General features: G+C 36.6%; 1 protein-coding gene across 8 annotated transcripts in view; it reads left to right on the top strand.

Annotated features, from left to right (window-relative positions):
- LOC105603754 (butyrophilin subfamily 1 member A1-like) overlaps positions 1–17643 on the top strand; it is a 71834-nt gene that overhangs the window by 35351 nt on the left and 18840 nt on the right. For 5 of the 8 annotated variants that reach the window (XM_042237225.2, XM_042237229.2, XM_042237230.2 and 2 more), the window contains exons 4-8: positions 3644–3664; positions 4930–4950; positions 7156–7176; positions 8436–8468; positions 11763–11783. In XM_042237225.2, coding sequence (XP_042093159.1) covers positions 3644–3664; positions 4930–4950; positions 7156–7176; positions 8436–8468; positions 11763–11783 — 117 coding nt within the window. The remainder of the gene's footprint in view (positions 1–3643; positions 3665–4929; positions 4951–7155; positions 7177–8435; positions 8469–11762; positions 11784–17643) is intronic. The other 3 variants (XM_060403228.1, XM_060403229.1, XM_060403230.1) reach the window with 1 other exon arrangement.

Genomic DNA, 17643 nt, shown 5'->3' on the forward strand with positions numbered 1-17643 from the left:
GGGAATTTGTGGAGTTCTCTTTATTATGGAGTTTCCTCGCTGTGGGTGGCGTTGTATCAGTGGCTTGTCAAGGTTTCTTGGTTAGGGAAGCTTGTGTCAGAGTTCTGGTGGGTGGAGCTGGATTTCTTCTCTCTGGAGTGCAGTGAAGTGTCCAGTAATGAATTATGAGCTGTCTATGGTTTTGGAGTAACTTTGAGCTGCCTGTATATTGAAGCTCAGGGGTGTGTTCCTGTGTTGCTGGAGAATTTGCCTGGTATGTCTTGCAGTGGAACTTGTTGGCCCTTGTGTTGGTTTCAGTGTAGGTATGGAGGCATTTGATGAGCTCCTATTGATTAATGTTCATGGATTCAGGATTTCTCTGATGTTCTCAGGATTTGGACTTAAGCCACCTGCTTCTGCTTTTCAGTTTTATTTTTACAGTAGCCTCAGGACTTCTCCATCTATACAGCACCAATGATAAAACATCTAGGTTAAAGATGAAAAGTTTCTCCACAGTGAGGGACACCCATAAAGGTTCACTGGTTACATGGAGAAGAGAAGAGGGAGGGGGTAGTTAGAGGTGACTGGAATGAGATGAGGTGGGATCAAAAGAGGAGATAGCAATCTAGCCAGTAATCACTTCCTCATGTGCACTCCACAGTCTGAACCCCTCAGAGATGTTCACGGAGTTATACAGGGAAAAGGAGAGGGAGGAAGTAGACAGAGGTGGCCAGGAGGATAAAAGAGGGAAATGAAAAGGAGAGAGACAGATCCAGCCAGTAACCAGTTCCCTGAGTGTTCTCCACTGTTTGGAACACACAGAGATCACAGAGTTGGGTAGAGAAGAGAAGGGAGAGGGAGGAGACAGAGACAACCTGGTGGAGAAAAGGAGAGTCCAAAGGAGGAGAGAGTGGTCAAGCCAGTAATCTCGCTCTCAGGTAAAATTGGGTACTGAAGATTGGGTTTTTAAATGTACAAAATTGACAACAAATACTAAAAAGCAAAGATTAAAAATCTAGAGTAGAGGTTGGATTTTCAGATATACAATATTAAAGAAAATAATAATAAGAAGAAGAAAAACACAAAGTCACGAGAATTATTAAAAAACAACAAAACCAACCACAAAATATATATATATGGCGTTTGCTTTAAAAATAGGGTCTTTTTTTGGAAAAATAATAGTAGGTTATAAAAATAAAAATTAAAGGAGAAATAGAGGACTTAAAAAAATTTTAAGTTAAAAAAAAGAAGAAAAGACAATCAAACAACATCAACAAAAAAAAAGAGAGAGAGAATGGTTGTAAAAATAGTAAACATATACTGGGACTTTGTCTGGTGTTGTGGGCAGTGTGGGGTCACTTCCAAGGTGGTTCCCTCTGTTTTAGCTTCTTCTGTTTGCTGGTCTCTTCAGTGTCTGATTTCTGCCCTGACACAAGGGGGGCGGTGGTGGACACTTTTTTTCTTTTTAGGCTCACTTGTTCAGTTGCACTGTGGGGAGGGAGGGATGCTGCAAACAAATAACACTGGCGTGTGCTCACAGTGTCTCAGCCACTCTGGGCCTGCCCCTGCACACAGCGCACACTGCTCAGGCTCTACGGTGCTCAGCCGGGAACCGTCTGAGGCCGGCCCTAGGCTGCATGCACCTCCCCGGTCTAAGCAGCTCAGGCTTGGCTCTCAGGTAGCCCTCAGAGGCGCAGGTTCAGTTGGGCCTGCGTTTTGTGCCCTTCCCAGGACCGAGTAGCTCAGGCGTTTGGCGAGCACAGTTGCTGCGACTTATTGCCTTTCCCGTCCCTGCTGCTCGGTTTTCTGGGTGTATCACTGGCACCCCTTGTCAGGCGGATGGTGACTGTCCAGGACCCCAAGAAGTCTTAGCAAAGAAGCCTGCTTGCAGTTTCGTAGGTAAAGTCTCTCCGGGGCTGGGATTGCCCCCTTCCAGCCCTTCTGGCTGTGGCTGCCTGTCACCGGAGGGGGATGGTCTGCAGTCGGCTATTTCAGTTCCATCCTTTGTTCTGTGTGTGGTCCTGGCAGTGTCTTATGTTAGAGCTTTTCGCGTGGTAGCTATCTCTCAGTCTGGTATGCTAGGCCAAGTTAGTTCACTCTGGTTACACTTGGGGCATTCTGGCCTGATTCTTAAAAACCATTGCAGCCCGCGCCTCCCTGCCCAGCCCCCACTTGCTAGTGGCAGATGCAAGCATCTGCACTGCTTCTCTGCTGGGGGAGTTACGTTGGGCTCGTATTCTGTTGGCTTTAATTATTTATTTATTTTTCTTCCCTGTTATGTTGCCCTCTGTGCTTCCAAGGCTTGCCACAGACTTGGCAGCGAGAGTGTTTCCTGGTGTTTGGAAACTTCTCTCTTTTTAAGACTCCCTTCCCGGGACTGGACTGCCTTCCCAGGACAGAGCTCCCTCCCTAGCTCCTTTGTCTCTTTTTTCATCTTTTACATTTTTTCCTACCTGTTTTTGAAGACAATGATCTGCTTTTCTGGGTGCCTGATGTCCTCTGCCAGCATTCAGAAGTTGTTTTGTAGAATTTACTCAGCGTTGAAATGTTCTTTTGATGAATTTGTGAGGGAGAAAGTGGTCTCCCTGTCCTATTCCTCCACCATCTTAGGACTGCCTCTCCTAACCTGAAAATTCTTAACCAAAACAAGCCTGACTCTCAAACTGAGCAAGCTCAATTCTGAAAGGAGAAAGGAAACATGAAAGTATTTGTAAATCAATAAAGTTTCATCATACCAAATTGTCAAGGTCTTGATAATACAAAAGACCATTGTCAACTTAAAAACAGTCACTGCACAAAAGTTGAGTTGTGTTTTACTTGGTGGGGAATTTTAAGACTTCAAGCCTGGAGACGGTATTTCAAGTGACCCTGAGAGAACTGCTCTGAGGAAGCAGGGGAAGAAGTCACGTTATATAGAAGTTTGCAACAAAGGGCATGCAGTCAGAAAATCAAAAATATTTTTGTGAATTAAACAGGACTAGATATCCTAAGTTAAGGAATTTAGCACTTTTTTATGTATGGGAGGATGCAAGAGTTTTCTGGGCTCACTGAAATCATCCTTTCCATATGCACCTCAGCTATCCTGGGGCCAGTATCCTGTTTTTTTTTCCACATCATGAGTTCCTCAGTGCTCACCATAAGGAGTGGCTGCAGCCTGGGGGCTTCCAGATTGCACAGATATGCTTCTCCTTCCTGAGCGCCCTGGAGGGCTGGAATTCCTGGCAACTGTGACATCCTTCTCACTCCTGTATTCTTGCCTGGGAAATCCCATGGACAGAGGAGCCAGGCAGACTATAGTCCATGGGTTCCCAAATGAGTCAGACGCAACTTAGCAACTGAACAGCAACAGCAGTAAGAGCCCAAGTGATGTCAGGTAAATCAAAAACAAAAGGATAACCACAAGTAGTATCATTCCTGAAATTTTTCCTCAGGTCAGCAAGATCACTCTTTTTCCTCTTTTAATTTTTGACCTATATTCTCAGAATAAAAGGAAGTTATCAGTCATATTGGTACATACGTGTATGCCTGCACATATATTGTGTATGTATTTGTGTTTGTCTATACTGTGTTACATTTAATATTGTATGTGAAATTTCCACTAAATTTAAATTCCTTTTCATTTCTGAGGCATATTTATAATGGTGTTTCCTTTTATTTTTTTCAGATGACCTTCAGAAAAAAATTGGTAAATTTTTCTTACCACTGCTATTCCAAACCCTCACTAAACTACCTTTTCTCAACAGTTTGAATATTTCCTGTCCTTTTAACCTTAAGCTATTTCTGGCTTCCTTTTGCATGGACATCTACTTTAACTTCCCAAATTATTTGCTTAGGAACTTCACTAATATTCTCTTCACTTCTGTTACCCTATACCTGATTCTTTCCCAATGCTTCCTTTGCCTGTTCCTATGTTCCTTCCCTATAAATACTGTTGCAATCTATCATTTAGAGTTTTGCCCATTTCATTATGTTTTGTGAGGTGAAGGAGGTGAGACTGATCGAAACATGGTTTACATTCTATATTTATTTTCTGGAGCACTTCCATTCCACTTGGAACCTCTGTTATGTTTTCAAAGAAGAAACTGAAAAATGCAAATTAATAGTTATAAAAACTGCAATGTCTTTTCAATAATTAACCAATGATGTTATATCTTAAGAAAAATTCATATATTGTATATCTAAAATTCAGGACTTTTATGTGAATGATAAGGAAAGCTGTTGTCTTAGGATGATTTTGACGAATCCAAAATTTGTTTTCAATACACACTTAAAATTTCAAAGATTAACATCTTCCTGAGTGACTGAATGACTTCACTTTCACTTTTTGCTTTCATGCATTGGAGAAGGCAATGGCAACCCACTCCAGTGTTCTTGCCTGGAGAATCCCAGGGACGGAGGAGCCTGGTGGGCTGCAGTCCATGGGGTCGCTAAGAGTCAGACACGACTGAGAGACTTCACTTTCATTTTACTAATAACATGCTTCAGTTGTATCTTGGCTTGCATATTGGATTGAACTTGGGTACCTATCCCTTTAAAGCATGTAGCAGGCTTCATAAGACTATTAACACAGGTCAAATTTCTGACAGACAGGTACTTTAACTATACAGTTTATCATCACATTTACAGACCCATTTCATCTATGTGAGCATGTTTGTCTTTTGTTATGAAAAAGCTGGAAAGCCAAATACAAGACCAAATATTGATTTGGCTTATCCCAGCAGAAGCTCCATTTTACCTTAATTTCCTTTCCTATAGTAATTCCTGTGCAGAAAAGGATGAGGGAATAAAAAGCAGCATTACCTCGCATGAGTGATGTGGCCTTTGGAACATTAGGTTCCCACTCTTAGACAAGGGAGGTCATTTTTATTGAATGAGTAAATGATGGGAAGTCTCTGTTTACATTGTGCCTGCGTTTGGTTTACATGGCTCTTTCTTCCCTTTATTTTTCAGATAAGGGGGAACAGGATAAATGTAAGTCCCGTTAATGTTTCACAGTTTGCAGTTTGTCATGTTTCTTTTGTTTCTTTGACTTTGGTCTTCAGTCTCAGCAATCATCTTCCTCAACTGCAATGTACATATAGCTTTACGTCATTCTTTCTCATTTTATGATTATTTCAACTGAAGTCTGCCCCCTTCATTTGTTATTCAATGCTCTATTACTTTTGCTTTGATTTGTCCCATCTGTGTAATTCCTGTAGACATTTTCCTCTTGGTAAAGTGTATATGCATACTAACTTACCTATAAAATTTCGCCATTTTTAAGTTTCTGATTTGAAATTTTTGTCCAAGATATTTTCATTCATTTGATTAAAAAACCCCTTCACTGCCACTTAATATTTCATCTCCATTCCCTTTATTTTACTTTGTGAAGGTAAGTTTCATTGAAGAATAAGTTAAAATCAAACTCGCATAAAATACAGTTATGTATTAATCAGTTGACAAAAATATTTGAAAAGAAGTACCACAAACCTGAAGGTGACATAAAGCAGCTGTTTGGGATTCTGTAATTCAGAATCTGTTTGGTGATTTCATATGGCAAAACCACCACTCAAGGACAGTTGAGTATTTATATTTAATAGTATGCAAAGATAAAAAACTGAGAAACAAGATTACACACTGCCACAGGAATCATAAAAATTTTATCATTTCAGAAAATGCATTCCTTTTTCCCTTCTTCATTTACTGAATACTACTCATTTCTCAAAAGAGATTTTCAGATACTTTATGTGTGCCTTTCTGCATATCGTGGTGCATTTGATTTTTGTGTGTTTATCTGCACCCTAATAATTTAATTTTATATACAATTTTTCACCAAATTTTAATTTCTTGCCTTTTCAATGAAATTTACATTGACACTTCATTTTACAGATGAAATTCAGAAAAAAATTGTAAACTATCTTTGATTTCCCTCTATTCCCAAAACACTTTAAAATGCCTGCTCTCCTAATGTCTTAATCATATCCCAAGTTTTAGTCAATATGCCATCTTTGCTTGTACTCTTCTTGATTTCTACCATTCTAGGGCAATATTTTGCTTGTCAACTTCTCCCATATTTTTTTCCTTTTCTGGTTTATCAGGGCCTGAATAAAATCTGAAGTGACTCATTGGTCAAGCGTAAACTTGAGGGTCATTCTTAAACTGCCCCAAATCTTGTGGCTCTCAAATATGCAAATACCTGACATAATTTATTTCCTGGAATTTTTTATATCCAATGAGAGTGACTTTAATTCATTCATTTGCAAGTACTGCAAATATTTGTGAAAAGATTTTATATTGTTAGGAAAGTCAAATACCAATACATTTATCAAAGGAGACTACTTTATGTGAATGTCACCATATGCAATTTTCTTGTAATGCTTCCAAAAGATCTTTTTCCATAAAACCATAATTCTTCATTAAAGTTTTAATATCTTGTTTTTCTAGTGACATTTTTCAACATTATTTTGTTTTGTCAGAGGAAATCAAATTTCTCTCTTTAATGCAGGCAGCACAGATCATGTAGTCACTGCTTCTGATACTATTTTGAACGAATGGATCATTTGTTCTCTGGTTCCTCTGCTCTTTTTCACTATTTCAGTTTACATGGGAGCGTGTTAATATTTTTTTCTGAAAAGCTAATCAAGATACAATGAACTCCATTTTAGCATGTGCTAAAATAGCAATTCACCAAAAACAGAGTCATGTCATCACTTCTTAACAGAATGTGACTAAGGTTCCTAAGAACCAAACCCTGCGTTTTCTTTTGAAGCAGTTCAGTATTCTCTAATTCACTGTTTGTGGATGCTTTATACAACATAGCTACAACAAATATGAGACTTGATAATTTACATACAGTAGCAGCCAAAGAACTTATGAAATTTAACCAACCAACCAAATAAACAGCCACCCAAGTGAGTCCCATGAATCAATAAACTATTTAAAGGATAATCACTAGTAGTATCATCCCTGAAATTTTTCCTCAAGTCAGTAAGATCACTCCTTTTCTTTTTTCAATTTTTATCAATATTCTCAGGACAAAAAGAAGCTTTCAGTAACATTGGTACGTGTATGTGCCTGCACATGTGTGTGTATATATCAGTTATATATAATATTGTGTGTGAATTATCCACTTAAATTGAATTCTTTTGTGCTTCTGTGGCATGATATTTATCGTGGTGTTCCATTTTTATTTTTCAGATGACTTTCAGAAGAAATTTGGTAAATTTCTCTCACAGCTGTGATATTCCAAAACACTCTGAATTACACTTTCAGTGTTTTTAACATTCCCTGTCTTTGTAACTGTTGGCCATCTGTTGACTTGTTTTGTTCCTGGGTATCTATTCTACCTTTCTGAATTATTCATGAACTTCACTGACATTATATTCTCTCAATTTTTATTACCCTAGACTTGATTCTTTCTCAGTGCTTCCGGTTTCACTTCCTATATTCCCTCCCTGTATAAACACTCTTCTCTCATCCAAAGCCCTGTCAGTTTCATAAGGAGTTTTGTGAGAGGAAGGGTGGAGATTGATGAGCACGTGGTTTACATTCTATATTTGTTTTCTGGTACCCTGTCAATAACTTAGGGCTTCTATCATGTATTCAATGTTCAGGGGGCCATTAATAAGCCATCAATACTGCCTAAACTTTATAAGACAGGACTCCACATTTCCTGAGTGAAGTTTCTCCAATTCTTGTCCTGTCAAAGGCTGTAAATTCAGATGTACTGCATAGGTCCAGTGTGGGCTTTAGGCTCACATATGCAATGCCCGTGATTACTTACTGAGTCTTGTCTCAAGTGTTGAGATATTTTGCATATCATTTCCTGGGTTTACTTTCTTCACACCATAGGAGTTTTGCTGTCTTTTTCTTGCATTTTATTGACATAATTTTTAACTTGGAAAACTGCAATAAATTTGAGTGTTTGTATTGTGGAAGGACTTATAGTGAGCAAAGGTCGTTTATAACATATTTCTCCATTTTGAAATTTTATGTGAATAACATGAGAGACTAGACTAACTCCTAACTGTTTGTTTAAAAAAAAAAAAACACTAACATTAATAGAACCATTAAAAGTTTAACATCCTTCCTTTTATAGAAATATTTTTCAATTATATATTTCTGTTACAGATTGACTGGAAATAGGGAATACATCTCTTCAATGTATGAATCATGACATGTAACTACTGCTGCTGATAGTTTTAGCTAGATGGGTGCTTTTACCATAGGCTTTCTCATGGCTTCTTAAGTACCTGACTCCAAGCCTCTTGATTAAGTGTTTATGACTATCTTATGCAACAGATAAGTAGCCATCAAGAAAATTACTATAGCAAACATACTGACTTATAAGAGCCTAAATAAAATTAAAAGGTACACAAACTTTGAAAATTAACTACCTAAACTAATATTTCTAAAAATTACTCTTCATTTAGAGAATTGAATGCAATTTCTTTTTTTCTTTCTCTTTCTTAACATAGAATATTCTCTGGACAAAATCAAGGCCACTATTGGTGAGTTTATTTTGTGTTCATAATATGCATATGTGAATATGTTTCAGTGTATCTAGAGAGTGTTAACATTATTTTTGGATTCTTCAAAATATTTCACTTTTCTTCATGTTTGTTTTCCATGGCGTCTACATGAAGCTTTCCATTTTATTTTCCAGGTGATCTTCTAAAAAACCTTAGTAAATTTGTAACAACTTTCACTCCAATAACTCTCTCATTGCCTGCTTCAGCATTATTTTGAACATCCCCTGCTCCCTTATCATTATGCCATCCACCGGCTCACTTTTCACCTCCATGCAATTTTAGAATATAAGCCTCTTTCTTATTTGATTCCTTTCATTGCTGTTTCCCTATGTTCCATCCACCCTTGCTCATTACACCTTTTCCATTTCCATCCTATTATATTGCCTTGTCTGTTTGCCCAGGACTTGCCAAACTTGTTTTGATTTTCTGAGGTAAAGGGATTGGACTGACCATCACATGGTTTACCATTCTATGTTTTCTGAAAATTGTCAGTTAATTTAGTACCTTAACAAGTTCTCAAGTTGAAGGAGACATTACTATACTATTAATTCCTTCCCAAATTTAAGATATGAGGATTTCCAATTTGATAATGAAGTTTCTCCTCCCATTTTCCTGTTAAAGATCTTATATAAAACCTGATGCCCTCCACTGGTTAACTGTAAGACTGAGTCAGTCACATGCTTTCACTGTTTTTCAATATATTACTCAAATATTCCTGTTTTAAAAATATTTTACAATATTTTTCTGTCTTTTTTTACTTTATTTTTTATGCTTTTGCATTTTTTATTCATGTAATTAATAGTTATAAAAACTGCAATGTCTTTTAAATAAATATACAAGGATGTTATATCTTAAGAAAAATTCACATATAGTATATCTAAAATTCAGGAAAGCTATTTTCCTAGATGATTCCAAAAATTTTTTTCAATACGCATTTCAAATTTCAAAGTTTAACATCCTCCTTTGTTAATGATATGCTTCAATTGTATCTTGGCTTGCATGTCAGATCGAACTTGGGTACATATCCCTTAATGCATGTAGCAGGCTTCATATGAATATTCATATGAGTATTACCACAGGTCAAATTTCTGACAGGTACTTTCACTGTGCACATTTGTGTCACCTTTCCAGACCCATTTCATCTATGTGAGCATGTTTGTCTTTTGTTATGAAAAAGCTGGAAAGCCCAACTCAAGACCAAGTTTTTTTTTTTTTTAATTTTATTTAATTTAAGGATAATTGCTTTACAGAATTTTGTTGTTTTCTGTCAAACCTCAGCATGAATCAGCCATAGGTATACATATATCCCCTCCCTTTTGAAACTCCCTCTCATCTCTCTCCCCACCACACCCCTCTAGGTTGATACAGAGCCCCTGTTTGAGTGTCCTGAGACATACAGCAAATGCCCATTGGCTATCTATTTTACATATGGTAATGTAAGTTTCCATGTTACTCTCTCCATACATCTCACCCTCTCTCCCTCTCTCCCCATGTCTATTCTCTATATCTGTTTCTCCATTGTTGCCCTGAAAATAGATTCTTCAGTACCATTTTTCTAGATTCTGTATATGTGTATTCAGTTCAGTTCAGTTCAGTTGCTCAGTCGAGTCCAACTCCTTGTGACCCTATGAATCACAGCACGCCAGGCCTCCCTGTCCATCACCAACTCCTGGAGTTCACTCAAACTCATGTCCATCTAGTCAGTGATGCCATCCAGCCATCTCATCCTCGGTCGGCCCCTTCTCCTCCTGTCCGCAATCCCTCCCAGCATTGGGGTCTTTTCCAATGGGTCAACTCTTTGCATGAGGTGGCCAAAGTATTAGCGTTTCAGCTTCAGCATCAGTCCTTCCAATGAACACCCAGGACCAATCTCCTTTAGGATGGACTGGTTGGATTTCCTTGCAGTCCAAGGGACTCTCAAGAGTCTTCTCCAACACCATAGTTCAAAAGCATCAATTCTTCGTCACTTAGCTTCCTTCACAGTCCAACTCTCACATCTATACATGACCACAGGAAAAACCATAGCGTTGACTAGACGGACCTTTGTTGGCAAAGTAATGTCTCTGCTTTTCAATATGCTATCTAGGTTGGTCATAACTTTCCTTTCAAGGACCAAGAGTCTTTTAATTTCATGGCTGCAATCACCATCCGCAGTGATTTTGGAGCCCCCAAAAGTAAAGTCTGACACTGTTTCCACTGTTTCCCCATCTATCTGCCATGAAGTGATGGGACCAGATGCCATGATCTTAGTTTTCTGAATGTTGAGCTTTAAACCAACTTTTCCACTCTCCTCTTTCACTTTCATCAAGAGGCTGCTTAGTTCCTCTTCACTTTCTGCCATAAAGGTGGTGTCATCTGCATATCTGAGGTTATTGATATGTCTCCCAGCAATCTTGATTCCAGCTAGTGCTTCTTCCAGCCCAGCGTTTCTCATGATGTACTCTGCATAGAAGTTAAATAAGCAGGGTGACAATATACAGCCTTGACATACTCCTTTTCCTATTTGGAACCAGTCTGTTGTTCCATGTCCAGTTCTAACTGTTGCTTTCTGACCTGCATATAGGTTTCTCAAGAGTATCTCTAACTTTCTCAAAGAGATCTCTAGTCTTTCCCATTCTGTTGTGTTCCTCTATTTCTTTGCACTGATCACTGAAGAAGGCTTTCTTATCTCTTCTTGCTATTCTTTGGAACTCTGCATTCAGATACTTGTATCTTTCCTTTTCTCCTTTGCTTTTCACTTCTCTTCTTTTCACAGCCATTTATAAGGCCTCCTCAGACAGCCATTTTGCTTTTTTGCATTTCTTTTCCATGGGGATGGTCTTGATCCCTGTCTCCTGTACAATGTCACGAACCTCTGTCCACAGTTCATCAGGCACTCTGTCTATCAGATCTAGTCCCTTAAAATCTATTTCTCACTTCCACTGTATAATTATAATGGATTTGATTTAGGTCATACCTGAATGGTCTAGTGGTATGTATGTTCATATACAATATTTATTCAGCTTATCCCAGAGGATAAACTGGGATAAACTGAATTCACTTTACCTGATTTCCCTTCCTATAGTTATTCCTTTGCCACAAAGGATGAGAGAATAAAAAGCAGCATTACCTCGCATGAGTGATGTGGCCTTTGGAACATTAGATTCCAACTCTTAGACAAGGGAGGTCATTTTTATTGAATGAGTAAATGATGGGAAGGAATCAAATTATTGTCTCCTTTTACATTGTGCCTGCATTTGGTTTACATGGCTCGCTCTTCCCTTTATTTTTCAGATAAGGGGGAACAGGATAAATGTAAGTCCCGTTAATGTTTCACAGTTTGCAGTTTGTCGTGTTTCTTTCATTTCTTTAACTTTGGTCTTCAGTCTCAGCAATCATCTTCCTCAACTGCAATGTACATATAACTTTGCATCATTCTTTCTCATTTTATGATTATTTCAACTGAAGTCTGCCCCCTTCATTTGTTATTCAATGCTCTATTACTTTTGCTTTGATTTGTCCCATCTGTGTAATTCCTGTAGACATTTTCCTTTGGGGAAAGTGTATATGCATACTAAATTACCTATAAAATTTTTAAGTTTCTGATTTGAAATTTTTGTCCAAGATATTTTCATTCATTTGTTTTAAAAGCCCCTTCACTGCCACTTAATATTTCATCTCCATTCCCTTATTTTACTTTGTGAAGGCAAGTTTCATTGAGGAATGAGTTAAAATCAAACTGTCATAAAATACAGTTACATATTAATCAGTTGACTAAAATGTGGAAAGAGGCACCATGAACCTGAAAGTGATAACCTATAAGAGCAGTTGCTTAGGATCCAATAATTCAGTGTTTGGTGATTTTATATGGCAAAACTACCACTCTAGGACAGTTGTGTATTTATTGATATGTTTAACAACATGCAAATCACTTATTAAAGATAAAAAAGTTGGTAACAAAAGAGTACATATTGCTGAGTGTGTTAGTCTTTCAGTTATGTTCAACTCTTTGCAACCCCATGGACTGTAGCCTTCCAGGCTCCTCTGTCCAGGGAATTCTCCAGGCCAAACATATTGCTGAAAGGAATCATAATAATTTCATCAGATATTTAACAAAAAAAAAATGTTTCTTGTCTTCTCAATTCAAAAATGTATTCCTTTTTTCCTTATTCATTTATTGAATACTATTCATTTCTCTAAAGGGAAATTTCAAACGCTGTATGTGTGCCTGTGTGTGTGTTGGTGTAAATGAGTGGGGTTTGTGTGTTTATCTGTATCCTAATTATTTAAATTTAGGTACAGTTTTTAACAAATATGAATTTTTTGTGTATTTCTTTCCACTGACATTTATATTGACATTTCTTTGAATTTTACAGATGAAAATTTTAAAAACTGTAAAGTGTCTTTGACATCCCTTTATTCCCAAAAGATTTTAAAATACTTGCTTTCCTGATGTCTTAATCATATACCAGTTTTCAGTCAATGTACCATCCTTGCCTAGCACTATCCAGATCTCTGCCACTCTAAGGCAATATTTTGCTTGTTGACTTCTCCCATAGTGCTTTCTTTTCTGGTCTTCAATACCTGAATAATATCTGAAATCATTCATTGGTCACATGTAAACTTGAGGGTCATTCTTACACTGCCCTAAATCTGCTATTCCAAGTATTAAAATACTTTTCACCATTTTCCCCTCCAATGTTTTATATCTGAAGAGAATAATTTTAATTCATTGTTCCTTACTTTTATTAACACAACTGTCAATTTGGTCAACAGCAAGTACTTCAAATATTTGTGGAAAGATTTTGTATTGTTAGGGACTTTAAAAATAATACATATCTCTCAACTTGAATATTTTATGTGAATGAAGCCACAAACTATAGTCTTTAATGCTTTCAAAAATTTTTTCCAGAAGATGCAAAATTATCCATTAAAATGTAAATATCCTATTTTTTAATGACATTTTTCAGTATATGTTTATTTGCAGAGAAAAGTCAGATTACTTCTTTAAATCATGCAGGCAGTGCTACATATACTATTTTGAACAAATGAGTGATTCTTTTTCTCCTAAGTTCCTCATCTCTTCCTAACCAATTCTGCTTTCATGGGCACATGTTTACATTTTTTTCTGAAAAGGCAGTCACGATATGATGAGCTTCATTTTGCCATGGGCTAAAACAACAGTTCACCAGAAAGAAAATCATGTCCTCATTGCTTAACAAAGTGTAAATAGAGGTTCCTAAGAACCAAAACCTACATTTTCTCTTGAAGCAGTCCAGTATTCTCTAATTCACTGTTTGTGAATACTTTATGCAACATAGCTACAATAATTGTGAGACTTAATAATATATATTTAGTAGCAGCCAAAAAATTTATTAAAGGTAATCTACCAAACAATAACAGCCCATGTAGTGTCCAAATAATTCAAGAACATTTTTGCATGGTGAACCCCACTACTAATATGCCTGAAATTTTTACTCAAGTCAGTAAGATTGATCCTTTTCTGTCTTTAACTTTTGATCAAAACCAAAGGAAGCTGTCAGAAACTGCGGCACATTGTGTATATCACATTTGTATATGAGTTTGCACTTGTTTAAATCTTATTACATTTTATGTGAATTTTTCGCTAAATTTGAATTTCCCTGGTGCTTTAATCCCATTATACTTACCTGTATATTTTCTTTTAAGTTTTCATTTAATCTTTGGGAAAAAATTAGATAAATTTCCCTGAAAGCATTTTTATTCCAATAAGCTTTAAACAAATACTTTCTTGGTTCTTTTAACATTCCCTTTCTTTTTATCTATACACCAAATTTTCATTCGCACTTTATCTTATTCTCTACTCTTCTCTCCTCGATGTTTTTGTTTATGGACTTCTGTCATATTAAATTCTTTCCATCTATTACCCTAACCTGATTCTTTCTCAGTGCTTCTTGTTTCATTTCCTATATTCCCTCCCTATATTTCCTGTCTTCTTCTCTCATCCAGAGCCTTGTCAGTTTCACTATGAATTTTGTGAGATGAAGGGGATGAGACTGATGAGCATGTGGTTTACCTTCTGTATTTATTTTCTGGTACACTTTAAATAACTTAGGGTTTCTGTGATGCATTCAAAGTTCAAGGAGTCTTTAATATGCCACTGATACTTCTCCAAACTTTAAGACTAGACTCTGTATTTGCTGAGTGAATTTTTTCCAACTCTTATTCTTTCAAAGACTGTGCAAATTCAGGTGTACCTTGTAGATCTGATGTGGGCTTTAGGGTCATACATTCAATACCCTATACCATTCACTAGAGTCTTCTCTCAGGCACAGATATTTTACATACCACTTCTGGCTTAATTTTCCCTCATACCATGGGGAATTTTACTGTCTTTTTCTTGTATTTTATTGACATTATTATTAATTTGTCACACTGCAATAACTTTTAAGTGTCTGTGGAAGGACTTTATATATTGAGCAAAATTGTTTATATTTCTCTATTTTGAAATTTTGTGTGAATGACACGAGAAGCTAGAGTTCTAGGATACTTCTAAATATATATGTATATATTTAATGAAACACTAATATAACCATTAAAAGCTTAACAACCTTCCTTTTACAATATTTTTCAATTATATTTTTGGTTACAGATTAGATGGAACTAAGGAATACATCTCTTTAATGCATGAAGGACTTTATAGGTCTACTGCTATTGATAGAGTTTTAGCCAGATGGGTGCTTTCGTTGTAGGCTTCTTCATGATTTCTTAAGCACTTTAAGCACTCAAGTACATGTGCATGTTTAGATTGTATTCTGAGAAAAAGGAGAAAGTCCAGTGAAACATATATGACTGATGCTGTTTATCCCAGAAGAAATCTTCTTCTACCTCATAGTGTCATTTTCCATCTCTATAAATTTTGCATCAGGTGGTGTGTGTGTGTGTGTGTGTGTGTGTGTGTGTGTGTAATACACCTTTGCCCTGTTTGACAAGGTGTCCTTTGGAAATATTTGCTTCCAATTTAAAATATATTGGTCACTTTGAAACTTGGAGTAAGCTACAAAAGCATTCCATATTTCTGTTCTCCTCCCATCAGATGTAGTCAATTCCTTTGTTGCAGTTTTTATTGTTGTTTTCTTTGTTTATATCACACTAATAGAGTTATTTTAAACTTAACATCCTTCTCTTCTAATGACATTTTCTATTACGACTTTATCTTCAAAGGGAATGAAATTTAGGAATATATTTCTTTAATGCATGTAGCAAGATTCATATGACTATTGTTATACATTGTTTTTGAAAAATGAATGCCTTTTATCTTTGCTTCCTCACCTCTTTTTAAGCTGTTCTTTTGTGCAAAACTGTGAGTCTGGCAATTTATTCTGAAAAATGTAGAAGGTTTAATACAGGACCAATGACAGACATTGTTTATCCAAGAGGAAGTTCTATTCTATCTCCTTCCCCAGTGTCTTTTCTTGTCTTGATTCCTTTAACATCAAAGGGTGAATGAAAGTAAAACAATCTTTTCCCAGATTTCTAGAAAGCCCTTCAAATCTTACAAAAAATTAGGTCATGTCTGAACCACAGAGTAAAGTATGGAAGTTTTTCCAATTTTTCCATGTTTCTTCCTCATATTGGATTATCATTTTAAATGCATTTTGAGTTCTTTTCCTTTTTTATGTGAAGAGAAAAAGGTCAAATTCCCAATGTAAAGGCATCTTCTTTGCTTACCTAGTCATGGATTCATTCTTTTTTTTTTAATTTTTTTTAATTTTTTTTTTTTTAGTTTTTTATTTTTTTAATTTTAAAATCTTTAATTCTTACATGCATTCCCAAACATGAACCCCCCTCCCACCTCCCTCCCCATAACATCTTTCTGGGTCATCCCCATGCACCAGCCCCAAGCATGCTGCATCCTGCGTCAGATATAGACTGGCGATTCAATTCGCATGATAGTATACATGTTAGAATGTCATTCTCCCAAATCATCCCACCCTCTCCCTCTCCCTCTGAGTCCAAAAGTCCGTCGTACACATCTGTGTCTCTTTCCCTGTCTTGCATACAGGGTCGTCATTCCATCTTCCTAAATTCCATGTATATGTGTTAGTATACTGTATTGGTGTTTTTCTTTCTGGCTTACTTCACTCTGTATAATCGGCTCCAGTTTCATCCATCTCATCAGAACTGATTCAAATGAATTCTTTTTAATGGCTGAGTAATACTCCATTGTGTATATGTACCACAGCTTTCTTATCCATTCATCTGCTGATGGACATCTAGGTTGTTTCCATGTCCTGGCTATTATAAACAGTGCTGCGATGAACATTGGGGTACATGTGTCTCTTTCAATTCTGGTTTCCTCAGTGTGTATGCCCAGCAGTGGGATTGCTGGGTCATAAGGTAGTTCTATTTGCAATTTTTTAAGGAATCTCCACACTGTTCTCCATAGTGGCTGTACTAGTTTGCATTCCCACCAACAGTGTAGGAGGGTTCCCTTTTCTCCACACCCTCTCCAGCATTTATTGCTTGCAGATTTTTGGATCGCAGCCATTCTGACTGGTGTGAAGTGGTACCTCATTGTGGTTTTGATTTGCATTTCTCTAATAATGAGTGATGTTGAGCATCTTTTCATGTGTTTGTTAGCCATCCGTATGTCTTCTTTGGAGAAATGTCTATTTAGTTCTTTGGCCCATTTTTTGATTGGGTCGTTTATTTTCTGGAGTTGAGCTGCATAAGTTGCTTGTATATTTTTGAGATTAGTTGTTTGTCAGTTGCTTCATTTGCTATTATTTTCTCCCACATGGATTCATTCTTTTCTGGTACCTTTATCTTTAAGTCTTTATACATACTTTTATGTAGTTTTGTCTCATTATTTTGTCTTTTCAGGTGAAATTCACCATTTTTATTTCTCATTCAATTTCCCCAGTTATCACTTCTTTGTCACTTTGCTTTAACTGGCATAAACAGACCCTTTCTACTGTGTAAGTTTTATTAATCATAAATTTCTAAAGTATTGGCATCCTCAGGAACTAATGTGAAAATTTGTCCCACATATGTCCCACATTTATTTCAGTTCCCATATGCTATGTCTAGAGCATCATTTCCTTTCTTTCATGTGATTTAATTAAAATGAACTTCTTTTAGCCATCAATTGAAATATTAATCTATGTTTTAAAGTTATAGTTTACTCAGTTGT

The sequence above is a fragment of the Ovis aries genome, chromosome 20 (assembly GCF_016772045.2).
Source record: "Ovis aries strain OAR_USU_Benz2616 breed Rambouillet chromosome 20, ARS-UI_Ramb_v3.0, whole genome shotgun sequence".
Lineage (NCBI taxonomy): Eukaryota > Metazoa > Chordata > Mammalia > Artiodactyla > Bovidae > Ovis > Ovis aries.